We start from the raw sequence: 26,349 nt of genomic DNA, 5'->3' as shown, positions 1-26,349 counted from the left end.
GTGGAAATACCCTCTCGGACCAGGGCTAAGTTGATGGGACGTCGGTCCATGGGCCAGTGAGTTGTCTCATTATCTGGGCACGGCATAGTCAGCAGTTGATACTTAGTGCTCAGGTTGAATTGTACTAACTACCCATATCCACAAGTACTGTAGTGTATCTTTTCACTAGCGTTGCCGGAATAATAGTTCGGTGTGCGGACGGGCATGAAGAAACCGTGCGACAGAGCCTGAAGGTAAAGCTGCATGCGTATGTGATGCTAAGCTTATTGTAATCATCACGGTGTATAGCGAAGCAAACACCGCGATGTTTTGTGTCTTGAAGTAGCTGATGACTAGCTGTGGTAGCGAAATAAAGATAGACCCCCTTGCGGTAGGAAGTATTGCTACTGAGCCTCGTGGCGAGGGTAACCTCGATGTGAAAGTCATTTCTACCGCCTGGGATTATTGGACGTACGCGGAATTGCTGTATTGGAAGGTGTGGCAACGTCACCCGGTACCCAGTTGGTCCCTTTTTACTGTTGAGCACGAACAGTTTTTTAAACCCAAACCTGGGGCGGGAAAGGTAGGTTTTGAAGCTCTCCACCGAGAGTAGAATATCGCGAGGGCGTTCGGGGGCATGAAACTGCATCTCGTTTAGTCTCCCAGGGCAATCACTAGAAAGGCAAAGAATATCCAATGGGATTTTAGATTGGCAAAGGATCATGGCCTCCATCCTGAGTGACATGGTGCGAAATTCGCGAATTCGAGATGCATTGAAGTCTAACAAACTAAACCGCAAGTACGTTAGCTGAAGCGCAATCGGAACGAACTCGACAACTCTATATCCAAGAGAGAAATGAACACAGGCTGGTTACTTAGCTACGATCTCGAAGAAGTCATCCGATTTGGTGGTAGACTTTCCGATTAGGCTGTTCCATACCTCCATGAGCTGCACATCACGAGCACTCAAGCCGTGAACTTTGTCGGCCTTATGGCGCCCAATAGAAGGAAGGAACCAAGACTGGCGGCAGTCCTTGAGCAATTGGAAATGCTCGTCGAACGTTCGATTCCACATAGCGATTTTGATGGACTCATTGTACATCTTCTGGGCCTCCGTTGTGAAAATGACTCCGTTGTTGAACTGGTACCCAAGTTTTAAACCAAATGCGCCTTCTTGAAGTGTCCAAGCCCTTCCTTTCCAACCACAGACATGAGCGCGTGCTGATAGCTCAGCAAAGGAGATGTCGTAGGCTGAAGTGCTCTGAAGCTCACTGTCTAGGGCGAGCACAGCATCTGCTGCTGTGTAAATGACAGTCATCATTCTGATGGCCTCTTGCTTCAATTCATGTCTTCTCCTTGACTGAACATTATTATCAACATCGCCGGCTTGAGAGTCGGGCGGCTGGTGAGCCACAACTGGGATGCAGAATGTATCGATCCATAGCCTTATGGGCTCATGACGCTTTTCTGGACACTGCATCGCTCGTATCTGAGAGAGTAGGCGCTCGAGCTGACATCGGGACATGGCATTGGAGAGAGGGTTGCCAAGGCCATCTGCCCAAACCTACGTAGACATTGCATTAATAAAATCTGAAGCTGTTCAATGTCGACCTACTGGTAAATAGGACAATTTCAATCCATATAAGCCAATCAGAATAAATAAAACTCTGATATCTTACATGACTTATCGCGGTGTACTCCATCCTCGGGCGGTGCTTTATGAGTTTGACACTTGACGAGTCTGTGAGTATCGTTTGGGATTCTATCAAGGGAATGCCACCCTGCTCGATTATTTCCATCATTTGATCCTCGTTGATGGCTATGGGTCCACAGGTACAGTCTTTTGAAACATGACTGAGAGTGTACTGTTCCTCATCGACCTTATGAATGATGCAATGGTCGGAATTGAGGCATTGCTGGTGAGTTGGATGATCGGGATGGATGCGTCTTTTCATGCTGGCAAAATAACAAATCGATGTTGCGCAGCATGTCCTCAGGATAAATTTAATCTGATGAGGACTGTATCTCTCATCTCAGCCAACAAGTCCCGTTTTATACACGAAATATGGCACTCACCACCAACCATTTGCAATCATGTGATGCAGAAATGGAAAACGAGAACAATCCAAATTAATAATAGGTGCCGGGTATCCAGAAACAAGAACCAGGCGTTCAATCAGGTGCTGCACATCGGGCTGTCTCGTGATTGCTTGGGTTGTGATGGCCAAGGTACAGAGGAGAATTCTCACGGATATGAGGATCAGGTTGAGGCCATTGATACCCAAATTCTCTACTTCCAGTTGCTCACAGGCGTATACTGCTTCCGCAAGGAGACGAATGCATTTCGAGCTGGTGCGTTGGTGGTCTTCGGGCGATGCCAGTGTTTGGCTGGCAAACCAGTCACGGCGAAGCTGTTGGAGTGGGAGGGAGCAAAGGACCAAATCGCCAGAAGTCCCGGCTTTACTGAAAGCGCTTGGATCGAGTTCCTGACCAAAAAATTCCGACACGACATAAAAGTAGAGCCATGTTTGGACAAGATTGAGAAGATTCTCATTGGTCGATTGGGTTTCGCCATCCAGAGTAGGTAATACGGCTGTGGCGAAGTGGGATGGGAAAGCGCCGAATCGAACGTGACCGGGGACACAGCGCGAGCGACATAGAAGAGGGACATCGAATGGAGGCCTTGAACCTATCGCGGGTGAAGGGACGTGATCCATGACATCTTCCGCTTCGTGATTAGCAGATGTAAACCAATGGGCACGGGTAGTAGAGTAGAGTTAAATGCGTGAAGAAGAGGGGAAACTTGAGGTGGGAGTTCTTCTTGTGAAATCGCGTTCCTGTACGACCTGATTTCGAATCAGTCGGTTTCTATTGGCCTCCTAGTGGTACTGCTACCTGCACCCAACAGGTGCTGCATGACATTCCGCTACTTATCAACAACTGCAAAAGACCTCGTGATAGGATTTCTCAAACGCCACCGAAGCTACCCCGCTTGTACATGAATCCTAGCGGACCGAATGGTCTATCACCATCCATGCGGATGCGAGCCGCGTTCCGGGCGATGTTTACGCTTGTTCATCTCTTTCGACTTTGGGAAGGTGAGCCCTCCGCCACGTCAGTTACGCTCGCCTACTGAGTATTTATCCGGAGTAGGTCTACTTGATTTAAGTCTTGCTTGCTACTTCAAATAGATATAACGCCACATATCAATCAGAGTGAAGTTATAGTCATTGTGATCGCAACAACCCCCTTTTCGATTGCGGTATTGGAACATTCCGAATTATGGTCGATTTTCGGCTAACACTATCATTCGAAATGACGTGGCGAAGTGAAAACTTCATCTATTGCAGGGGAGCATCTGGGCTCGTATCCGCCCTTTGCCATCTCCACCCTACCAATCTTCAGATATCCGCCACTAAAGCGGTCCTGCAGCCCAACCCACCTTAGTGAACTCATGCCATCCTGTCTCGTTTCACGATCATGTTCTGGTGGGGGTAAGGATCGATATCCCTAGCCTGTACTCGTCGGTAAGGCGAGTCCATGTACGTGGTACAGCGATTTTCCTGATGGTTTTCAGTCAGTCTCACCTGTATGCAGAGCAGAGCTAATCCGGGGAGAAGAGCACAACACCACCGCGATGTTTGTACATCATACTCACCTTCCGAGGATCCCAACCGATCCCGAAACAGTCCGGGCGGGTGTTGCAGTACGTCCGGACGCAGGCGGCGGGCGACGTCGTGTCGTGGTCTTCGGTGTCGGCGAGGCTGACGCGCGACCGGACGCGCAGCACGTACGTGGCGCCGTCGATGTCGAAGTCGGCGATGTTCTCGGGCCACGCCTGGAAGCCCGGGTTGAACGAGATGTCGTCGCGGCGGCGCGCCTGCTCCTGCTGGAACCGGGTGGTGCACTCCTTGTCGGCGCGGTCGCGCTCCTCCAGCACGGCGCGGTCGATGTTCCCGGCGGACTCGCGCTTGCAGGCCTCTCTCTCGGTCTCCCGCAGGCGGTCGCGGTCGGCCTCGCACTTGCGCTCCACGCGCTCCTTCTCGTCCTGCACGGCGCGGTCCTTCTCGGTCCGGCACTGGCGTTCCACGGTCGTCTTCTGGTCTTGCAGTGCCGAGTCCCGCTCCGCCTCGCAGGTGCGCTTCATCCGGCTCTTCTCGTCTTCCAGGGCGCGGGCTTGGTCGATGTCGCACTGGCGCCTCTCCTCTTGGAGTGCATGATCTTTGTCCACCTTGCACTGGCGGTCCCCGCGGTCCTTCTCGTCTTGCACGGCACGGTCTTTGTCCGTCTTGCACTGGCGCTCCCCGCGCTCCTTCTCATCTTGCAAAGCCTGGCCTCGGTCCGTTGCGCATTCGCGTGCACCGCGCTCCTTCTCCTCCTGAACGGCGCGATCGCGATCCATCTCACATTTGCGGTCGACTTGGGTCTTGGCGTCTTGGAGAGCACGCTCCATATCCGCCGCGCATTTGCGTGCGGCGGCGTCGCGCTCACCTTGGAGGGCAAGGTTGCGGTCGGCATCGCACTGGCGTTGGATCCGGTCCTTCTCTCCCTGGATGACACGGTCGCGCTCCGCTCTGCACTTGCGGTCCATGCGTTCCTGCTCGTCTCGTACAGCCCCGACTCGTTCCGCTATCTCCTTGCTCAAGTCCGCGGCGCAATCCCGCTTGATGCGGTTGATGGTTTGCTGTTCTTTGTAGAGCTTTTCGGCGCACTCTCGTTCAGCACGCTCTCTTTCGGCGCGGTCCTTGGCGCTTTCGGCGCGGTCTTTGGCGCATTCCTTGTCGATCTGGTCTTTGGAACATACGTCTCTGCCCGGAGGGCTGATAGTCTCATTGACGAAGCCGACGCGGGCCAAAGCGTGGTGGCCGCGTACGGGGTCGAAATAGTCGTCGGGCTGCATCGGGTACTTGAGAGCGCAATTTAAGGTCTCTTCGTTCCACACAGCAATACTGCAGTCTTTGTGAAGAGCACACTCGTTCGCACAGTCTTGGACACTAGCGATGGAGCCAATGTTGTCTAGCTCTTCGGAAAATCCATTGGTGGAGCACTGAAGTTCAAATTTGAGAGTAGACCTGATGCGAGTCAACTGTTGAGCCTTCAAAGGGTGAACATGGGGTATCATACGTCAGGTAAGGCGGTGCTTGGCTGCCCGAGCACTCGTGTGGGCTCGCTACTCTCACTAATGCGCCTAAAAGCAGGCTGAGCCTGACAAGAAGAGGCATAGTGGCAGATGGAATCACAATCGCTATACAATCGAAGGTTCCGAAGTCTGATGCTCAGGGAGTTGAAGGTGAGGTCGGGTCACTTGACGACCAGGGAAAGACTTGAAGTTCGTAAATGTTCAGCGATTGGTATTGTACAAATGTATTGGATAAAGTATCCGTCACTTTGTTTGCCTCAGTGCATCCATCCCCAGATTCCCTTTTCGGGAAACGTAACCATAACGTAATTCCGAAAGCAAAGGTCCCTGAAACGATGCATTTTGTAATTATCTAGGTTGAACCCAAGTTTGAGTTGCGGGACGGGACATAGTATTACGCAGTTTCGGGCCGTAACTATTTGAGTAGACAGAGGCGCAACTGAGACAAGGCCGGGCACACAACTGAGACAATGTACCAATCGGGCTCATGCTCGTACAAAGCATATTCTGTGCTTAGATATTGATGAGTGTGGGGAAAAGGATGCGCGTTAAGGTGTGAGAGTGAAAATAATCTAAGTTTTTTCAGGCGGCATATAACTCGGTATTGGACTGTCTATGGTATGATCGCATCATCATTGAGCCTTCTATTGGTATTCCCGAATAGAAGGTTAAAGAATTATTCATCATGCGAATGGTTGGTGGTCAAACTGACCACCCTTGCAAGGGCCGGCAAATCCAGGCACAGGGGCCAATGTGCATCAAGACCTTATGATATCCAACCAGATGCAGTAAAGTTGGAACTTTAAGTACATGAAGCGTCAGAGGCTCCGGCTTCGGTGTTGGCCTCGGCTCCAACATGAACCCCTGGAGCATGAGGCCTGCTCCATTGCTCATTGCACTTGGAATATATCACCCCAGCCCATCCCTAAACAAACATAGATATAAACAAATCTACAGAATCCACGGCTACTTGCTGTATATCTTTGCTGCATACTCTTGTTGCAGTGACATATCTCCCCCGCGCCATTTGTATTGTTCCAGGACCATGGCGCGTCTGAAACACGTTTCTTATCTCTTCCTGCTTGCCTCCAGTGGGAGGGCGCAGGACCCTCTCCTCAGTCAGCATGCTACTGATGTATCGAATATGATGCCATCTGGCATTGGTCTAGAGAAGACCGGGATGCTCTCTTCGTGCCTGGCAGGTTCGCCCTGCCAGATGGCGGGGAAGAGGATCACCATCGACGACATCATTCTTTCTTCTGACGACAAGGGAAACCAAAAATGCTGTCCAAAGGGCACCCATTACGACGGCACTCAATGTGTCTATCCACCATCGTCTGTCTGTCCTCGGGATATGGAGTTTCAAAACGGCGTCTGTGTTCTCATCTCTGGCCCTACCTGTACGGACCGCAACTTGATACCAACCAAGGACGGCTGTGTCTCGAGAGTCCCGCCCCAATGCCCCCCAACTACGACCATGAAAGACGGCCAATGTGTGCTGAATCAGCCCCCAACTTGTCCCCAAGGCTATATGTTCGAGGGCAAATGCGCCATCCCTGAGCTGCCCATTTGTCCGACAAAGGGTTTCTATGCCAAGGATGGGCTCTGCGTTTCGCACAACGGCCCGGCGTGTCAGCACGACTGGCTGAAGGTCGTCGGCGACAAGTGTGTCCATGTGAAAGAGGCCGAGTGTCCCAAGAACACCAAGCTGGACTCCAAGGGGCGCTGTACGTCAACACAACCCCCAGGATGCCCGTTTGGAATGGTTCCCAGTGGCGATCGATGCATTCATTCACAGGGCCCATCCTGTCCTGACGGCTCAGTCCTTCAAAGAGGCATTTGCGTGTCCAAGGTCACGCCTTCCTGTACCAGCGGCCAACTGATCAATGGGCACTGCGTGGATAGTACCGGGCCCAGCTGCAGTGGCCTTGGTTTCCGGTTCAATGCGGCCAGTGGATTCTGCCAGCAGCGAAACGACGCAGACTGCGGCGAAGGCTTTGTCTTCCGGTGGCACCGAGGCACAGACAAAGTGGTATGCTGCCACAGGGACTTTGGTCAATTTGACGGCATCACCTGCAACAAGCCAAACCCTGATGGAAGTTTGTGCCCAGCCAACTCGACCCCGCGTGACGGACTATGCGTTTCAGAGCCGGGGCAACAGCCCATTTGCGACAAAGGCAACGGTGCCATTATCAATGGACAGTGCATCACGAGGAAGGCCGGGACATGCCCACACCCCCTGAAAAGCCAGAACGGCAAATGCGTCCACCCCGATCCGCCATACTGCGGGCCCGACGCCAAAATATCTCCTTCGGGCGACGAGTGTGTGCTCATCGTAGGCCCCAAATGCAAGGACTCGACCATCCCCGTTGGCCAAGAGTGCGTCTCGAACCTGCACACGCCCGAATGTCCCGCCGACCTCAAGCCCACCAGCGACGGCATGTGTGTGGGCTACCCGTCGACCGTCTGTCCGGCCGACACTATCCACGCCGGCAAGTACTGCGTGCACCCGACCGACAAGCCGGGCTGCCGGGGCGGCACCACCATGTTCAACGAGCACTGCGTGCAGCCCGTGGGCCCGACCTGCCCCGACGGCTCGGTGCTGCAGGGCCGGCACTGCATCGCGCTCGAGAACCCGCGCTGCGACCTGCCGGGGTTCACGTACTCGCCCACGACGGGGGCCTGCGTGCACGTCACGGGCCCGACGTGCAACGCGCCGTACCAGCTGCGCGACGGCCAGTGCTACTCGGACAAGGCGCTGCAGTGCCCCGACGGCACGGCGCGGCAGGGCCCGCTCTGCGTGGCGCCGGCCGACTGCACGGGCGAGTACACGCTCGAGGGCGACCGGTGCGTGTACGCCGAGAAGCCGCGGTGCATTAAGGCCGGGACGGAGCTCGACGAGCGCACGGGCGAGTGCGTCTCGCGCGAGGAGACGCCCAGCTGCGCCCACGGCCACCTCGACGCCAGCGGCCGCTGCGTCACCCAGATCATCTGCGGGCCCAACCTCGTGCCCCACGGGCCCTACTGCGTCTCGCTGACGCCGGCGTACTGCGAGCGCGGCTTCCACATGCAAGACGGCAAGTGTGTCCTGGAGACAGGCCCGGTGTGTCCTTACGGATACCGCGCCAGCGGGACCGAGTGCGTCTCGACCAAGCCGGCAGAGTGCCCCCCTGAGACCTACGTCCAAGGCGATCGCTGTGTCGTGGGCGCCACCCGAGAGTGTCTGGTCATGGGCTCGTGTCCCGAGGTCGGCCAGTTGCGCAAGGGTTCGCCCATCGCTTAGACTACCTAGGAACTTCTCAGGCCTGTCTATCCGCATTGGTGGTAGTTAGGGGTGAGGCCAGGTAGTTACCTCCCCTCTGGGTGGCTAATTGTAAAGCCGCCGTCGCGGTAAACCTATCCTCGCTGGAAACATCTATACCGGTTGCGCCACGTTCATTTCATCCGGTATTTTGTTCCATTGTTGTTGATTTTTTATATTTTCTCTCACAGTTACTTCACTCGATTGTTCCCTCTATAGATAAAACCTCCGCGTCGTCATTGCCTTTCTGGTTTCTTTATACAAAAACCACTAGAAGGGACAGCGTCATAGGGGCCTATCATCTGAAGTAATTATCAATAATACTTGTCTACGATTTATATTCCTATATATCTGCATTGTCTATGTATCCAAGCTGTGTCTGCCCATGACAAGAAATAGTTGTAATCAATAAAGTTGTGTCACACGTAACAGGCCGGTTGAGTTACCGCCTATGTCAATTTCACTTGTCTCTTTTCTCCGTTGCACAAAACGACTCGGCGTATCCTTGGCTAGTCTATACACACACAATGAAACAGTCATCCGGGTAATGTCGGCGTATTCTAGGGAAAGCTCGCCACTGTTTGCTAGGGCAATTAGGTATCACCATAGGGTGTACATCACACTTGCTAATAGAATCGGAGGGTCCATAAAGTATGCTGGCGGTCAGATCGTAATTTGTCAGGATTTGAGAATGTAAGCTCCACACGGATTTGAATTGTCATGGTCTACGCCGTTTCTACTCCTTGGTCAAAGATCATCAACTTCCCCGGTTATAGGAAACTTTGGGTATGAGACATTCCATCTTGAGGCATTGTTCTGCGGATCATCTCGTGTACATCTCGGCCCATCCAAGTAGGTTAGAGGTTAGATCGACGTCACGAAGAGACGAATTCAAAAAAAAGTTAAACTTCTATTGTCGGTACGTCCCTTCCCTGAAGTGTGAGCATTGTTGTCCGACTTCCTTTCTCTGCCGACCATTTCGTGTGTGTCTCGGCCCATCGAGGTGGGTTAGATTGACTTCCCGTGGAAAGGAGTCAAACAAGGTTAAGTCTCTACTGACGGCACGTGCCGTCCCAGGAATGTGGGCGACCGCATATGCTTTTTCCCCGCCTTAGGTGTTCGGGCCCGGGACGAACCATAAGCAAGGTTTGGAGTGAATAACTTCTCGTTAAACTCAAACCCTGTAAACGGTCGGATAGATCGTAACCTTGATTCAACGATCTGGTTTATGATGTCAGCAAAATTCACATCGAAGGCGAATTGGCATATATTTTGAGGTAAACACCAAGCAGTTCATTTCAATCTGTTCCTCAGCTCGTCCGCCATTCAACATACTACACTATCACAATGTCTATCGCCGAAAAAGCACGGAACAAGACGCTGAAACGAGAAGATCTGCAGGATCTGATCCATGGCGATGATATTAACAAAGTAGAAGATGGCCACACTCCGCTGGGATTTGCGGTGATGAACGGGGACGCATACACCATCCGCCTTCTTCTCGAACACAACGCCAGCGTCACGAGACGGTCTGACACCGGCCTCTCGCTGCTTCATCTGGCTGTCACGGCCAAGACCAACGCCCCTGGTGTTGTCAAGATTCTTCTTGGAGCCACCGGGATTGAGATAGACGCCGAAGAAAACGCTTATCCTCACGACACCCCCTTGATGAGAGCATTGAGAACCAATCCCGACACGGACATCATCACCCTATTGAAGGACGCCGGCGCCTCTCTGGCTAGGAAGAACAGCAAGGGTGAGACAGCCGAGGATCTTGCCGACCGGCTCGTTAGCATTAAGGCCAAGGAAGCCCTTCTTGACATCGACAAGAAAGGCACGGGGGCCGTCGAGCTGACAAGATTCATTGTCTCGGCATTCCTTCTCCTCCTCTCGTACCTACAGCCATGGAAGAAGTTCAAAGACGCCGTCATGTCTGCGATCAAGATGATCTACGACGAGGTCGTAAAGCCCGGGATGGTCGCACCGGTAAGCTCTCCTGCGAACACTGATTTCGAGGACTTGCTTGAAAGAAGCCCGCTGACATCCTATCGTGGAATAGAAACCTACACACCCATCAACGAAGAAGGAGCTGCACGACGTGTTGGCAGAAGTCATCACGGAGGAAGGTCTAGAGAGCTTCTTCCCCCAGGCCACCCCTTGCTGCTAGAGATTATCGAGCAAGCATATAGCGTCGTGAATGCCCCCACCGGCTCCCCCGCCAGCTCCCCGACAATTATGACAAAGACTTTGACTACATCCGAGGTGAAATCATATTTCCTGTTTGCCGTATACCAGCCAGTCATATACTGCGGTGAGTCATGGTGCCTTTGACGGCCTCAGTTTTCTTTCAAGAGCGAAAAGGGGGAGGTAGTTTCCAATGAATGCTAACGTTATGTACACTATAGATGACAGCGGCTCGATGAAAGAAGAGAACCGTATGGCCTCGCAAGCGAGTATTGTCGCCTTCATGTCCGAGCTGATGCTCATGTTCGCGCCCACCGACAAAGGCGTCCACCTCCGCTTCATCAACAAGACAGGGCCGGGGATGGATAACATACGCGGCGACGCGTTGAAGAACCAGCTCAGCTTCACCCCCGCGGGATCCACGAAGATCGGGAACGGGCTCAAGGACAAGGTGCTCAACCCCTTTGTCTACAGCATTGTCGACGGCAAGAAAACCTTCGACCGGCCGGTCCTCGTCCTGACCATCACCGACGGCATCCCGAGTGAGGAGCCCGAAGATACCTTCGCGAATATGATGACGGCCTGCAGCGAGAAGGTCAAGGCTGCCAGCTACCCTCCCTGGTGTAGGTTCCCTTATTCTAATGGGGTAGTGATCTATGACGCGACTGACACATGTTTCCAATGATAGCCACGAAGTTCTCAGTCAACCAGGTCGGCACTGACGCCAAGGCCGCGGCGTTCCTCGATAGAATGCAGGCACAGAGCAAGAAGCCCGAGTACAAGCAGATTCTCCACGTTACTGCAGGTAAGTCAACAATTTCTCAGGACTGTTTCGCGCTGGCACGGGACAGGTTGGTTCCTTCTTTAAGATGCATCTACTGATTAACATGACCACCAACGTATAGACAAGCTCGACGCCAAGTACAACCAACTTCGCGAGAACAAGCTGGAACTGAAGAAATGGGTAAGTAATAACCACCGAGTCGCTAACGTAGATCTGACTTCTAACGGTGAACCAATCCTACAGCTTGTCAAGACCTTGACACAAGCCATCAAGAAGGGCCCTTAGGCGACATTTTTTGATTTGCATCTGGCGCAGACTGATGATAACTTCAAATTATGTTTCTGTCTACGATGCCAGACGCTACATCTATTTGGTTCGTGTGCTTTACTGATCACGATGACTAGTATTACATAAGAGATTGGAAAGACAGATAGTGTAGAAAAATTTAACTAAACGTCTTATTGAATTATCTCGTACTGCGGAATAGTAACCTCTGGAAACATACCTTGAGCTAAGTGATCCAAGTCACCCGATGGGCCACCCTTGAGACAGAAAGTGAAGAAAGCGTGCATGAACGCCGTATCGATCTCCAACAGTCGCTGCCCCGCTATCGACCCCAGCTGCTCCTTCTCCGCTGAAGGAAACGCATCGCCAAGAAGGTCCCGCAAGACCGGCAGATCGCTAAACGCCGAATGCAGCGTTCCGTTCACCGTAAACTCCCGACGAAAGCCACCCAGATGATCCCAGAACTCAGGCCAGCTGGGCTCCGTGCTGCGATTATGACCAGCAGCCTCCATCTGCACGAACGGCTTGTCAAACCCAGCCTTGGCCACAGGCCCGAAGATGCCCCCCGTCAAAGTTGGCGCCGCACACGAACCTTGGATCGCTGTTGGCCAGCACTTGCGCCGCCGTGGCGCCGCCGAGCGAGTGCCCGAAGATGCCGACGCGGTCCAGGCGGAAAGGGGCCTCCGATGAGTTTCCAAGCGCCTGCGCGACGAACTCGATGTCGGCGACGCGGACGGCGATCAGGCCCGCCAGCTCGTTGGGGAAGTCGTCAAGGTTCGTGGGGCGCCACGGCACGACGCGGCCGTCGGGGAACTCGACGGCGGCGGCGTCGTAGGTGTGGTCGACGGCGACGACGGTCCAGCCGCGGCTGGCTAGCTGCTCTAGGTGGGCCGTGTGGAGAAGGCGTGACGAGTTCAGGCCGTGGCTGAAGATGAGCACAGGGGACCCGCTGTCGTCGTCTTCATCCTCGCTGTTGGTGATGGGTGGTGAGTCGATATAGGATCCGGTGAGTACCCGGGCGGCAACTCCGGAAGTGCCGAGGTACTGGGGTAAAGCGGCAGCTGTCTGGGAGGACATGTAGCGCGATAGGGGGTAGTTGCCAGAGTGGACGGCGAACTTGGAGGTGGGATAGAATATGGAAACCATCAGGGCTCGGGGCTGGGGGTTGGCGCCAGAGGGTCTATGCGCGACTCGTCGATGAGCTCGAAGCTGACGGTTCCGACTGGGTACTGGCCCGCAAGCTTGGGTAACTGGGTACATAAAGACCCCGAAGCGACCGCAAGGAAACTCCAGGTAGTATAAAAAAGCATTTTGTCTCTGTGGTGAGAGTACTAGAGGAATGAGTCCGATCAACAAGGCAATATCTACACGGGCGTGGCGAAGATTGAATCTGATACAGAGTAAGCCGGTCATTATGAAGGAGGGGAAGAGCGTGATAATGTAGCTTAGCCTAAATGTGTGTACATCCATCTTACGGTGAGCTGCCAATAAAATGACAGATGACAATCGTTGTCGGGTTGCTGGTGTAAGCATATTGCACTTGTCAACATATCATCCGATAGCCTTTTCGCGGTGCGGAAACCTATTTATTAACACTTTCACACTACCACCTATTTGCTCTTTAAATTGACCACACTCCTGATCCAGAAATAACAACTTCTCGATACCATGTAAATGCGATTGGCAAATGTCAAACTGCAGCAGCCAGGTGTGGAAACTAGTTGACATTGGCCAAGATATCCAAAAGATCGGCTTTATCCCTCGTCAAGCTTGCCTCCAGCGAGTTGAAGGGGATACCATACTTGGCTTGAACCATCGCGGCCTCCGTACTCTTGAAGATGGAGTCATAGGCGTTGAACAAGAGCTGGAAGTACTGGCCAAAGACCAATGCATTCATGGTCTTCAGCTCCTCGACGGTGCGCTTGACCGCCTTGACCCCGCGCTTGCCGCCGACCTTGTTCAGCACGGCCGCCACCTCGTCCAAGCCCAAGAGCTCGCTGTACACGTTGATCTCCTGGCCAGCGAACTTGCCGCCGTCGGCGCCGTCGAGCAGGGCCGCCGCGACGTACTTGCCGATGTCCTCGGCGTCGGTGAAGGCCATCTTGCGGCCCGGGAGGAGCAGGTCGTCGAGCTCGCCATGGCTCGCGAGCCGTGGGAAGTTCATGGCGTGGCGCGGCGTGGACAGGTCGTAGTGGATGACGGCCGGGCGCACGATGGTGTAGGCCGCGAAGCCCGCGGCGCGCACGTCCTGCTCGGCCGCGTGCTTGGAGGCGTAGTAGCCCGCGAGCCCGCAGTCGCGGACCGCGTCGGACTCGCGCAGGGCGGCGTCGTCGGTCCCCACGACCGAGGAGTAGACGACGGTCGCGACGCCGGCCTTCTTCGCGGCCGCGAGGATGGTCTTGGACTGCTCTGTCTCGAGGCCGGGCGGGTGCGAGAACGTGTTCAGGAACACGCCCTGGCAGCCCTGTGCGGCCTTGTAGATGGCGTCGAAATTGGTGCTCTCGCCTTCGAAGAGGGTGACCCCGGGCTCCTTCAGGACGGCGGGGAGCTCTTTTTTGAGGTCGCGCACCATGGCGTGGACTTTGGCGCCGGCGGCGAGGAGGTGGGTGATAGACCAGCCGCTTTGGCCGCCGGTCGCTTGGGTGATGAGGAAGGTAGACATTCTGGGTGGTGTTTGTTGGTGGTGGATGGAAATTCGATTATGTTGTCGCGGGGAAGATTCGAAAAGAATAGACAGTGATCTAGAGCAGTGTTTGTGGATTTGAGTGATTGAGTTCTTCTTTTACTGGCCTGGAACCATGACATTATATATATCACTCTTCCTGTCTGGATTACTCGCTTGAGAGCATTCCGTGAGTCTCTGATTGATTTTTAATCAAATCTTGAATCATTCGCGGTCGTTCGCAGAAGCCGGTTTGGCTAAGCATACTGCTCTGGGTGAGCAATGTCGATGGCAGCGTGCTTCAATAGGCCGCCACCTATACGGGTCGTGCATCGTAAGTAAACAGGGGCTCTAGTCTCGAAGAAAGTTGCTTCAGGTGGGGTCCTGTAGGCGGCTATCAATGGAGACAGTCAGATGCGCTGCAGTAGACGGAACGCTGTCGATACGATTAGCTCAAAGGGGCTTAGGGGCTCAGTTAGGGGCTGACCGGGACTCTAGGGTGTTTGTCAGCGTCTCCATCAATGGCAACTTTGCCCGAACCTCACCCTCTTCGGGTCTGGGAACTCCCCGAGCTGGGCCGCCGAATGGCTCATGTGCAGTCAGCATCATCATCTCCCACATCGTAGCCAATTTCACACCCCGCACCACATCCCTTAATCGGTATTGCGACGCCCCCAACAAAGAACATGAAGACCCGGAAAGGCTGCTGGACCTGCAAAGGTGAGTGGCATGACACCCCGCGCGGTCGGAAACCCCCTAACTCCTAACTCCGTCTTACTAGCCCGCAAGCTCCAATGCGACGGGCGGCAGCCCACCTGCGAGAGATGCGCCCGTGGACAGCGGCAGTGTCAAGGCTATGAGCTGCGGTTATCATGGCCCAGGGATGGAGACAAGAAGCGCGCCATGGTGGCTGGCAGTGGAGGGCCCCCGTCTGTTATGGTATCTCGTCCACAGTTGCCCGCCAAGCGCTTCTTCATCAACACTACCTGGCAGGATCTCGAACACTATCACCACTTGTATCTCCAAACCCAGCCATCTCAATGTCTCTCTTCTTGCTCTCCAGGTCTGTGGAGGCAACCTCACCAGCTAGCAAACCCTATGGAATTGGTTCGTCATTGTAAGTCAGCACTTCTTCCACTTGCCTAGTGTATCCGCTGTGTGTCTCGGCTGTCTCAATCGTTCTCGACTAATTACCCCAGCAGTCTACGAATCAGCTTATCTTGCTATGGTATCCTTTGATAAAATCACATCAGAAATACGAGACTCGCTATTGACCTTGGCCCTGGCACAAGATTCGCTGCCAGGCCTCGCTTTATTGTTTGCGTTGCTTGCTTTCACTTCCCTCCATCGCCATGGACTTCAAGAACAAGCGGTGCAGTTGAAGATATCCGCGCTGAAGTACTTGGCGGCTTCGGTCAAGGGTGCATCACTCATACCGGCGGAAGCTGCAGCCCAGCACGTGGCTGCGTCCATGTTTCTAGCGCATTATGAGGTGAGAAGGTGTCAGAGCGTTCCCCCTCGTTGCGTTGCTGATCGCGGCGTCAATTCAAATAGATCCTGCTACCGTCAGAGAGCTCGGGGAGTGGTTGTGGCACGTCTGGGGCGCCATGGACATGATCCGATCGACCAACATGTCGCAACAGGGCAAGTACGGCTACTTGCTTGACTGGGTTTACTACCACGAAGCGCTCTCTCGTTTCGCCATGCGTCATTGGCGCCACAGATCATTGGCGTTGGAGGATTCCGACTCCAGAAATTCTGGAACATTGGGTCTACAATGTCCACCCCTTACGAGGCATCGCCCGGTATATTGCTCCCTACCCTTTTACGTACACAAGACATTTTTTTGTGGTTTGACTGGATGTCTATATTAACACGGTCCATTACAGGCGCCTTCGTGTCCCAACCCAACGTTTTCGATATTGACCTTGCTCTCTGAGATATGTGAGACACTACTCGACCCCCGCGATCCCGCAAGCCGCGCCCCAGTGTACCTCGACCGCGTCCAGGGCTTCAAAGGCCAGCTCGGAGAGAGCACCGCGGCCTCCCTCTCCGAGCCGCAGACCACGTCCCAGGCCGACATGGGCGTCGAGCTGTACCAGCTCGCGACGCGCGTGTACCTGGCGCGCGCCACGCAGAGCCCGTGGGAGACGGCGGCCAGCCTCGAGTCGCTGACGCGCGCCGTGTTCACGGGCACCCTGATCACCTGCAACAGCTGCGAGCACCTCTTCCCGCTGTTCATCCTGGCGTGCGAGGCGCGGCGCGACGAGGACCGCGCCGCCGTCCTGAGCATGCTGGACCGCACCGGCCGCAACTCGCCGCGCGGGGAGCGCAGCATCGGCTTCGTGCGCGGCGCGATCCAGGGCGTCTGGTGCCAGCAGGACTTGCACGCCGACGGGGAGCTGGTCATGGACTACGTCGGGGTGGTGAGTGCGGTTGTTAGTGCGAGCAATGCTATTCCGTCTTTCGTTTAGCTAGCCGGGAAGGCGTATTTATTAGATAGTTCGGGAATGTATCTAAGCACAGATGAATACGTACTTCTCTTTGGATCAGTATCAAGCCGTAGGATTGAAATTAGTACTTTCAACCGCACTGTCAATGATCCGTTGTCTCGGACGTCTGTGTCCCATGGTTGTAACCGCGCATCCAAGAGATGAATGTGTTCTATCAACTCTTGAGGGATCGAAAGATACTCCTATAAATAGCAGGCAAGGGCCTCTAGTTTTTAAAGTCCCAAAACGAAAAGGGGAAGGGGGGAGGTGCAAAAATAAAAGAATCCGTGCATCAGCCGTGAATCGAACATGGGTCCCATCGATGGCAACGATGGATTCTACAACTAAACCACTGATGCCTGAGATGGAGGACATCGGACGAATAGTAAAAGAGTAGCAGAACGGATTTATATTGGAAATGTTAAGCAACCTATTTCTTATTGCGGAATGGTTGCACACCCCTATCCGGAAGAGCTTCGTACTAGAGAGCATACAACCTACGAATAATACATATTTGCACACTGTTTGGCGATATCAAAGACTGCAAGGCACAGTCTTGGAGTAGAGTACCAGCATTGGGTAGGGGTTCAAGCCCCGTTTCCGGGACTGCTATGACACACGGACCGAGCTTGAATAACACACAATCTCTATCCGAGCTCACACCACTCGATGTACGCAGAAACTATGGGAATAGTCGTAAACGTCGCGTAAATATACGTGGCACTGGTCCAGCGGAGACAGGGAGTCCTTCCCGGGACTGGGTCTCGACCGCTTTAGAGCATATGCCACAACACGCTATCGCTTGGGCGACCAGTAAGGGAGAGTACCCCCAGGTAGACTCATAGAAAATTCCAGCGGCAAGTACATTATATAATGTTAGAAAGATCATTGGATTGAATGGTAAGTATTCTACGAAGTTGCCGGTAACCGTGATGCCATGCAACTCGCTAAGCCTTGTTCCGGAAAAAACACAATGGGCTCAGTGAATCCAAAGCAAATCAGATTGGACATGAAATAATTCTGAATGACTCTCCCCTAATGAGAGCGTCATCGAGGATATACCAGAGTCATCCCCATGTAACCATATGAGTGTACAATTAATATTTGTTTGGTCTACAAATCATGCATCTTCTGCAAGCCATCTGCGTATGCCAATTTTCGCTCATTCGATAAGCCATTCATCATCGATATGTCACATAACTGTCCCCTCTACTAATCTATCATAGCTAGGCCGGGTGGTCGCCTGCACATGCTTCTGATATGTGCACGAGTCTCAGCCCGCTGTTGAAACTTGCCGCCAAAGCATTCCCACACGACATCGGCCCAATCACAAGAGCCGTGATTATCAGACTCTCGTATGTGTTGTGATTATTGACGTTGCCAGATCGAAGAGACTGCGCTCCAACCATCCCAAAAGCCTTTTAGGGTTCTAGCTCGCTGCTGGACGACGAGCTTGAGGTTAGTCGCGTTACACAGCACCAACTGAAACTTTCGGATACAGCAGACCGCGTTGGAGGGTGACGGAATTATTCTGAAAGTCTAACGTGCAGCCGCTGGTGCGCTCCAGAGCTACGTACCGCTCGTCGACGTCCAATCCAACGGATAGACTGGTCGGTGTTACATGCTGTTGTCGTTTTCAACCGATTACAAAGTATGTGGATCAGAGGTTCTGCCACGGATAACTTGATGATCAATTCAAAATATTTCCCGATTGGCTGCATGTAATGCATCGCTTTTGGCGCTGACGATCACAGAACCGTGGAGCGCCCGGGCAAGGTGCACTCGTATGCACTTTCGTACAATCAATAAGTTTGATGTAATTCCATCAATGTATGACAAATAGCTTCTCACCCGAACGTCAAGCCTGTATTAGGATACAGGGTATGAATCGCGCATCATCAGTCAGGATGTACTATCTCCCTCACTTTGTCATCTCGATATCTGATTTGCTTGAGAAATCAGGAGGTGTGAATCTAGCTTGATAATCCCCTTTACAGGTGAAGGTAGGCTCGATGTTTCGGGGACGATATGCTTTCAAGTAGTCTTTGATGTACAACTTCAATAATTAGAATTCTTCCTGCATAAAAAGGCCAGACTCGCTCCCTCTCTTGCCTGTGTAAATCACAATCATCAACACCAACATCAACACCAATATCACTTTCATCCCTTCCTCACCTCAGAGGCTGCAAAAGACCAAGCAGCCCACTTCTACTTTATCTGCATTTGAGAAGCTTTTGACTTGCTTCCTCAGCTCTTATTTCCTTTCACCTCTTTCAACAGGACTTACACAATACAAATCTCCACCTGACAAACCCCAATCTCCCACAGACATAATTCAATGTTTTCAAAACTTTCAAAGTTCACGCATAGGCGGAATGACTCTGGTACAGCCAGCGCTCCTGACGAAGGGTCCGGTAGTCACCAGCCTGTGGAAGGCGGAGTGTTCAAAGACTTTCGTCAGCAGTTGGAATCACTTACAGCTGCTGGCGGCAAGAATGGACGCTCTTCCAACTGTACTGTGGAGCTTGACATTACTTGGGAAGTCCACCAAGCGATGGAAAAGTACAGAGACGGAGCAAAATTCTCTTCAATCCTGACCATCACTGGAGGCGAGGTGGACGCTCAAGCAGCAACATGCGAAGACTACCTCAGGGAGAACATCAAAGGCGGATTACCATTGTTGCAAGCCATCCAGAATGCCTGGGGAAACCGTGGCTCTGGGGAAGCAAGCGGTATCAGTGTCAACATATCCGGTCGTGGCTTTGACAAAGCATCCATCTCTGCATCTGGCTCTGCCGACACTGTCATTGATCTGGCCCGTGCATTTGCATGGTTTTCTTGCGCCATTCGACCATTTGAAGAACAGGAGGGCATCACCTTATCGACATTTACTTTCTCCTTCCAGAAGCCTTCTGAGAACAATATTGTCAGGGGGGCTTGAAGCTGTTGCCTCTTACCCAAGTGCCTCGCACCAAAATCAAGCCCGATGGATGTTGTTGGCATGAATTGTTCAAAAAGGCCGTAATCGTTTCGAACGGCCCATTCTACGACCGAACCCGTTTCGGCGGCCCAGGGAAGCCAAAGGGTCTCGATGTTCCGTTTGATGTCATGGTGAAGCTATCCGCCGTGAACTACCCTCTTGAGACCGACAGAGGCGTAGTGTTACAGGGGTTTAACACTCTGCTCGTCGCAACGGCGGAATGGCGTTATGGCGCCGGCACTGCTATACAATGGCATTTCAAGGACTCTTGTCCCACATATGAGCTTTCGGATTATCTGCAGGAGGAGAGATACCAGGTCTTGAGCGAAGAGCGTGACGGCACTCAATTCGAGACCGTCAAGCTTGCTGCCCGCACATTCATTGGCTGGGGCAAAGACTGCCATATGAAACTCGCCGAGGCGGATCTAACACGCCTCAGTGTGACAAGGCTTGGTAATGTGGACAAAAAACCCAAGATGAAGAACTTCAGTCTCGGTGCCACTTTATCCCAGATTCTTGGAATCTCAGCCGCTGCCAACATTGAACTTCAGGATGGTCAGATACAATACCCAGAAGATCGAGTATTTGAAGTGATGTTTGAGCAGGCCCAATCAGAACCAGTACTACTATTTGCACCAAAAGAAAAGCGTGGGTGGCTCATCCCTCGACTGCAGGTTCTGGAGTGTATGGCTCGGGTCAACAAGAAGGAATATCCCAATGGCGCCCAGACACTGCCGGCAGCCTTGAACTTGTCCCTTTGCAGAACACAACTTTTGGAAGGTCTTTCTGATAAGGCGCTCAAGGAAGAATTGAATACAGACTCCGAAGAAGCTCTTGCGAAAGCGGGATCCCTCAGAGTATTGATTAGCGATCTTGCAAAGGGTCTGAAATGGGCAGAATCCCATTCCCTTACCTTTCGTCAGTCCAAAGCAAATCCCAAACAAGTTATACACTCTACAATCTACGGCATGGACTTTTATAAGATTGCCACGCAAAAGAACAGCTATTATGTCCAAGAGTACGCCGTCAAATCGAATCACGGGGGTTGGAGTGAACTCTTTACTAGGAAGACTATTCCAGGAGTGATATTCTGCGACTACCTTGGGGACTTGATACTTCGCGATTCGTTTACATCGCTCTGCAGCGCAATACCAACGAACGAAGATTGTTTGGCCGCTGTTGTTAAGTGTTTGGGGTATCTCCATAGAAATGAGGAGAGAAAAAAAGGGTTTCATTGCAAGTTGGACCAAGCATGTTACGAACCATGTAGGGAGTGCCGGTCGTTCGGGGGCCATCTTCAAACCATGGATGGCAAGGGTAAAACGGAGGATACTGATCTTGGATCTTATACTGATAAGAGTGTTGTGGTTTTTGGAAAACTCGGCTGAGAGGGGCCAATTGAGGTGGTATAATACAGGTGTGCTGTATTCTAGAGCGCTCTGGGTTCTGATATCGTTGGTGTTTTCTCATATCTTGCTTCCATGTCTGAAACGGTCGCAATCTTTCTACTAGTAATAAGGAATTCCAAGATTGTTCTTTTGATAGCACCCTGCTTGTTTAGTTTCTGTTGGGTTGATACCTTCATATTGAATTGAAAAGAAGAAAAGAAAGAATAAGCACCCTGCTTATAATGAAATATTTTACAGCGTTTTGAAGTTACAGAGCATTCATAGGAACCTCGAACGCCAACTGTACAATACTCTAGACGAAAGGACGATTCTGGATAGGGGCTAATTAAACCCAGGCGACGAACCTGAATGACAAGAGCGAAAGCTATCCATGATAAAGCAGGCGGCTGAATCAAGAATTGAGTTATTACTTACTAACGACCCCTTTCCTCCCCCTTTTTATCACCCAGGCCTGAAGTTATTATATTCTATATATTTAGAAGTTATTTAATAACTAATATAACCTTTTATACCCTGGCTGTACGCAGATGTTGCGACGCACTAGCCCCGTTACAGTATGTAACACTGTCATATGATATATCTAGTCCCTTCCCTTCAAGACCCCCTACCCCTTCCTAGCCCTCTATAAGACCCTCTATATGCCCCTCTCCCCCTCGCAAGCCGCATCTCCATCTCCTCCTCGCTCTTAATCCTCTGGGCCAAGTTCGCCTGCTCCTCAATCAGGACCCCGCGCGGTGTTCCGCCCGCGTTATTCGCCCCGTCGCACAGTCCCGCAGCGCCGCTCGCCGCCTCGAACAGATCGAGCACGTGCTCAATGTCCCGCGTCACGTCGTTGAAATAGTTGCCCGCCTGGCTCCGCGACGCCATGTGCGCCGCCGTGTCGCCATGGGCGTTGGGCAGAGTCGGGTCGGCGCCCCGCTTAAGCAGGAACTTCACGATGTCGAGGCTCGGTGGAAGATTCCTTGCCGCAAGGTGCAGCGGTGTGTTCCCTTCCGCGTCGGCAGCCTCGTTCAGCGCGGCGCCGTGCGCCAGCAGGCTGGAGACCAGCGCAGTCGGCGCCGGGTGTCCCCGCGTTGCGATCACGAGCCCGAGCGCCGTGTCGCCCTTGTGGTTGCGAAGCGCGGCGTCGGCGCCGTGGTCGAGGAGCAGGTGGTTGACGGCGTTGCGGAAGGACGGCGGATGGCCCTCTTTGCCTTCGTTGTGTGTTATCCACGAGTGACGCTGGAATGTGGTGGCGAGATGCAGGGGCGTGTTTCCCAAGGTGTCGAGGTCATTGACGGGTGAGTGCGGGAGTAGCAGCTCCATGGTCTTGACGGCGCGGCGCGTCGTCTCTTCATTTGGTATCATGTCCGCGTCGTGCGTGCCGCAGTTGGCCGCCCAATGGATTGGCAGGCGGCCAAGCTTGTCGCGCATATGGACCATGTCCCGTCCTTCGGAAGTTCCTAATAGGATCTCGATGGCGTCGCAGTTGACAAATGTGGCCGCAATATGCATGAGCGTGACGTCCACGTAGCTCTTCCCCTGTGGCGGAACCTCAAGCACAAGCGGCAAGCTCAGAGGTGCGCCGAGGTCGATAAAACGACGGAGCAAAGCCGGCCCTATATAATTCATGGCCAGGCTCAATGGCGTATTATACAGTTCTCGGCCATCTTCTTTCCAGGGATCATTGTTGCCATTGCATAAGCGATCCTGCACGCTGGCGCCGTGGTCCAACAGGATCCCTACAATTTCTTCCTGCACACGTTGTTTCGACGGGCTGTGCCCGAGGGGGGTGCATGCGGAGAGAAGCGGTGTTCGTCCATACTCGTCTTGGGTCGAGATAAGCGCCTTGATGTCGTCTGAACTACTCAGCAGGTAGCGCACCATGCCTACTTGGGAAGCCCAGCAGGCCTGGCGTAGCGGCATATAGGGAAGACGCAGATGAATGCCTGCGGCGGCTTGGGCCTTTTGGTATGCGAGAAACCTGCGGTAGACGTCGACACTTCCATGCGAAATCGCCTCCTCAAACATATCGCCATGGCCGTTTGTAATCCTCGAGTCGTGCAATCCATACCTCTCGATATACTCTTCAAGTGCTTCGACATCGTTGGCAGCGATTATTTCTATCAATGGACCCCAACCATCCGGCCCATTCATATTTTCAGCATTCGGGGTATACGAAGAGAGACTCGGCATTTTTCCCAAAAAGAAAAAGGAATCTGTGATATTGAAAAAAGAATGAATAAAATCCTGTTTCCTAGTGGTAGGTCGGGATACTAAATACTGAAAGGAAATGAGGCGCCCGTACCCGCAGCGTCTCCACATTGGTCTCGCCGTAGTGTGCAATGAAAGAGCTTGTTCTCGGCCCGGGCAAAACTCTGAGTCACCGGTGAAGCTATTCGCAGTCACCATGCCCACCCGCTGTTCATGTGAAACTAGGTTTGATTGACGGCCCAAGACGGCCTCCAGGACTGTGCTCCCTGGTCAAGCCATCTCAAGAAGTGGATAGATGATGGACTCGCCGTGCCATCCCAGGCTCAGGGTAGCCGGAGATAGGGTTGCTTATGGGTCAGACCCCCTGTCGTATCCATAATAGGGGCGAATTCGTCGAACGACTCAAATATGAATGGCTTGGGAGCCTCGGGCTTGGGATGGATGAGATAAAGAGCCTGTTGGGTTTATAACTCAACATCGAACTCAACATCGAGCAAACAAAAAGAAGAAGAACACTCAGTCAGATAACCAGCTTGAGTTGACCGCTGCGGACCAACCAGATTACCGGGCTGCCGGACAACTCTGATAAACGTTGGAGCCGGATATATATCGCCCGATATTCAATCTCCTTTCTTGGCTCTAGGCTTTCACATTCTTGAATACATATACCTCATTCTCTGTAGCTGTTGCGTACTTATGGGCAAGGTGACTAGCGATGGGTCAAACTGTGAATAGAAAACCGTCAAAATGAATGATTGAATATGGTAGCCGTTTTCAAACTATCGTGATGCGCTCTCGTTGCTGCTGGGACCTAGCGTATTCCCCATCCATGCATCCGTGTACAAAGCAGTCTCCCACCATACAATATTGCACCATACCACTCCCTTGTGCTTCAATTGGTCTGAGAACAAATGGCATGCGAGCGCCGTCAACAATCCATACTTCGTCACCCTCGCGGGCCTGCGGCTGGCATAGCCCCATCAATCGAAGGGAACCTGTGATAAACATGGCCCTTCCAGTCATTGCTGCCTCTACAGCATCTCTGTATCCTCCGTCTACAATTTCCAAATCGCCCGTGCGTATGAAATCCTGCCACCACGATCCCCAGGGGTAATCTAGTGGCAGGGCCCTCCGCCACTGTTCGGAGTCACCCATCTTCTGGAAGTCCAGCTCCTTATTGATCTTGCGCCAGGACACAAATAAGGCATTGCGCATAGCGAAGAGAATAGCCTTCATCAATCTTTGCCAAGGTGGTAAACTGGCGTGATAGACGTCTGCACATGTCAACCGTGCCACTTCCACGTGTACCTTGGTCATGTCTCGGCTTCCCAGATGGGTTCCTAGCATGCCGTACCATTCCGTGAATACCATTTTTAGATTTTCCTTATCACTGGCATTTTCCACGGCGTTTGTGACAAATCGTATTTTGTCCACTTTTTGACCATGAAGGTGAAGCTCGCGACCAGAAACCTCCATAATGCCAGTCTCCCAACCTGCAGCCCTGTAGAGTCTTGAACATGTCATTCTATCCATGATGGCATCCATTGATGCGCTGGAGTCAAAATGACTGAAGTTTTGAACCCAAGATGGCTTTCCAGAAAGGCTTGCGGTCGGCCCAAATCCTGACCCGTAGAGGACTCTGAAATCTGGCCACGGCTTGGTAACAAAGCTAGTCGAAGCTTCTTTGAGCATGCGAGTGAACACTTCAGTAAAGACAGCCTCTATGGGGCTTTTGTAGTCCAACTCATAACCTTTATAACACTCGTCCCGTGCTTGACTCCAAAGTGAAAAGACTTTGTCTTGATTCATCTTGCATTGTCGATCCGAGAAAGACCTGACTACGACGAAGAAGTTATCCCGACCGTCTAGTTTCCGGCCTGATACTGATCGTCTTGCATCGAGCTTGTACACTTTCCTGAGGAAAGTCTGGAAAGTCCGCATCTTGTCTCTAGGAAAGCGTTGTACGGCGTCTTTACAGCAAGCCCGCGTGCTGGTCACCAGGCGCCACCAACCCTGGTCGGCATCTTCAATGGCTTGATAGTCGCATGGTGTCGCATCGCAGTGCAAGAATGTTGCACGCGGAGGGAGAATAATCTCTTGTGCCGTCCATGCTCTTGTCCACCAGGGGCTACAGGCAAGGAGCTCAAATCCTTCCCACATAGCTAGGAACTCGTCAGATTCTCTGAATTCGTACTGGCCCGTATCCGCGTTGGCATAGTAACCTGGCATATCGTGGAAGTGGTCGCCTGCGAGATAAGAAAGAAAACCGCCGAGATCAAAGGTAAATTCGGGCGAGGAAGTAGCGAGCTGTGGAGTCTCGGGGGCGGCGGCAGCCATACAATGACTTGCGAGCAGGATCGGTATATTTCTGTCATCATTTGAACCTGATGCGACTTCTCGACATCATCACCTTGGTTGATGCAGATTGCGTCGATCCAAATGTCGAGGAGAACTCCGGGATTGCGCGATCTGATGTGATAAAGCGCGGAAGCAAGGGAATTGGTGATGGGTATGTCCTCGTCGTCGACACTCATCATCGCTGAGTGGGCTGAGGCAACCTCACCCCACATATATGACAAAGTAGTAAAGGAGAGTCCAACCTCATCCAAACTGCGGACAATCAGGTTCCCCTGAAGTTTTATTCTCTCTGTACCATCTTGGAGAGGATTCAGGCGGAGGATACGAAATTGCTTAGACCCCGGCACCAGGGCATGCTGGAGGTAGATGGGTCTGCTTTGGCTAGCCATTTTACTGCTTTAAAGCAGTCAGGAAACAAGGACAGCATGGACCGTGATGAGAGATGTTGGATATACGATCCTGCTGATATGTGTCTGGGTAATTCGAAGCAGGGGAAATTGGAGAGATAAGTAGACATCGATCGAATACGCCCTCAGAAATGGGAGAAGCATCCATGCGAGGTCATCATATATGAATTCCCTA

At 52.6% G+C, this 26,349-nt stretch overlaps 10 protein-coding genes across 10 annotated transcripts; 4 read left to right on the top strand and 6 right to left on the bottom strand.

Moving 5' to 3' along the window:
- Nucleotides 1-850: 850 nt before the first annotated feature.
- PG998_000192 (uncharacterized protein) lies at nt 851-2,696 on the bottom strand (the record flags this gene model as incomplete). Its single annotated transcript, XM_066867010.1, has 3 exons — nt 851-1,543; nt 1,659-1,798; nt 2,213-2,696. The coding sequence occupies 3 exons, from the start codon at nt 2,694-2,696 to the stop codon at nt 851-853; spliced, it is 1,317 nt and encodes a 438-aa protein (XP_066735425.1).
- An 887-nt stretch (nt 2,697-3,583) lies between these two features.
- Nucleotides 3,584-4,879, bottom strand: PG998_000191 (uncharacterized protein; the record flags this gene model as incomplete). The annotated part of the gene is made up of 1 exon (XM_066867009.1): nt 3,584-4,879. The coding sequence occupies one exon, from the start codon at nt 4,877-4,879 to the stop codon at nt 3,584-3,586; it is 1,296 nt and encodes a 431-aa protein (XP_066735424.1).
- A 1,285-nt stretch (nt 4,880-6,164) lies between these two features.
- Nucleotides 6,165-8,402, top strand: PG998_000190 (tenascin X precursor; the record flags this gene model as incomplete). Its single annotated transcript, XM_066867008.1, has 1 exon — nt 6,165-8,402. The coding sequence occupies one exon, from the start codon at nt 6,165-6,167 to the stop codon at nt 8,400-8,402; it is 2,238 nt and encodes a 745-aa protein (XP_066735423.1).
- Nucleotides 8,403-9,767: 1,365 nt separating this feature from the next.
- Nucleotides 9,768-11,673, top strand: PG998_000189 (uncharacterized protein; the record flags this gene model as incomplete). Its single annotated transcript, XM_066867007.1, has 5 exons — nt 9,768-10,731; nt 10,826-11,227; nt 11,293-11,409; nt 11,510-11,568; nt 11,632-11,673. 5 exons carry the CDS (start codon nt 9,768-9,770, stop codon nt 11,671-11,673), a joined length of 1,584 nt encoding a protein of 527 aa, XP_066735422.1.
- Nucleotides 11,674-11,846: 173 nt separating this feature from the next.
- PG998_000188 (Alpha/Beta hydrolase protein) lies at nt 11,847-13,086 on the bottom strand (the record flags this gene model as incomplete). Its single annotated transcript, XM_066867006.1, has 2 exons — nt 11,847-12,159; nt 12,266-13,086. The coding sequence occupies 2 exons, from the start codon at nt 13,084-13,086 to the stop codon at nt 11,847-11,849; spliced, it is 1,134 nt and encodes a 377-aa protein (XP_066735421.1).
- Nucleotides 13,087-13,390: 304 nt separating this feature from the next.
- On the bottom strand, nt 13,391-14,335 carry PG998_000187 (uncharacterized protein; the record flags this gene model as incomplete). The annotated part of the gene is made up of 1 exon (XM_066867005.1): nt 13,391-14,335. One exon carries the CDS (start codon nt 14,333-14,335, stop codon nt 13,391-13,393), a length of 945 nt encoding a protein of 314 aa, XP_066735420.1.
- Nucleotides 14,336-15,021: 686 nt separating this feature from the next.
- PG998_000186 (uncharacterized protein) lies at nt 15,022-16,809 on the top strand (the record flags this gene model as incomplete). The annotated part of the gene is made up of 5 exons (XM_066867004.1): nt 15,022-15,055; nt 15,117-15,452; nt 15,538-15,827; nt 15,910-16,140; nt 16,225-16,809. The coding sequence occupies 5 exons, from the start codon at nt 15,022-15,024 to the stop codon at nt 16,807-16,809; spliced, it is 1,476 nt and encodes a 491-aa protein (XP_066735419.1).
- Nucleotides 16,810-19,165: 2,356 nt separating this feature from the next.
- Nucleotides 19,166-20,993, top strand: PG998_000185 (Pfs domain-containing protein; the record flags this gene model as incomplete). The annotated part of the gene is made up of 3 exons (XM_066867003.1): nt 19,166-19,753; nt 19,846-20,825; nt 20,888-20,993. 3 exons carry the CDS (start codon nt 19,166-19,168, stop codon nt 20,991-20,993), a joined length of 1,674 nt encoding a protein of 557 aa, XP_066735418.1.
- Nucleotides 20,994-21,810: 817 nt separating this feature from the next.
- PG998_000184 (ankyrin repeat-containing domain protein) lies at nt 21,811-23,391 on the bottom strand (the record flags this gene model as incomplete). The annotated part of the gene is made up of 1 exon (XM_066867002.1): nt 21,811-23,391. One exon carries the CDS (start codon nt 23,389-23,391, stop codon nt 21,811-21,813), a length of 1,581 nt encoding a protein of 526 aa, XP_066735417.1.
- A 792-nt stretch (nt 23,392-24,183) lies between these two features.
- On the bottom strand, nt 24,184-25,746 carry PG998_000183 (uncharacterized protein; the record flags this gene model as incomplete). Its single annotated transcript, XM_066867001.1, has 1 exon — nt 24,184-25,746. The coding sequence occupies one exon, from the start codon at nt 25,744-25,746 to the stop codon at nt 24,184-24,186; it is 1,563 nt and encodes a 520-aa protein (XP_066735416.1).
- Nucleotides 25,747-26,349: the final 603 nt, after the last annotated feature.

The sequence above is a fragment of the Apiospora kogelbergensis genome (assembly GCF_038363985.1).
Source record: "Apiospora kogelbergensis strain CBS 113332 chromosome Unknown utg000001l_segment0_segment0, whole genome shotgun sequence".
Classification (NCBI taxonomy): domain Eukaryota; kingdom Fungi; phylum Ascomycota; class Sordariomycetes; order Amphisphaeriales; family Apiosporaceae; genus Apiospora; species Apiospora kogelbergensis.
Note: the sequence above shows the minus strand (reverse complement) of the source record. Positions and strands in the feature narration are given on the sequence as shown.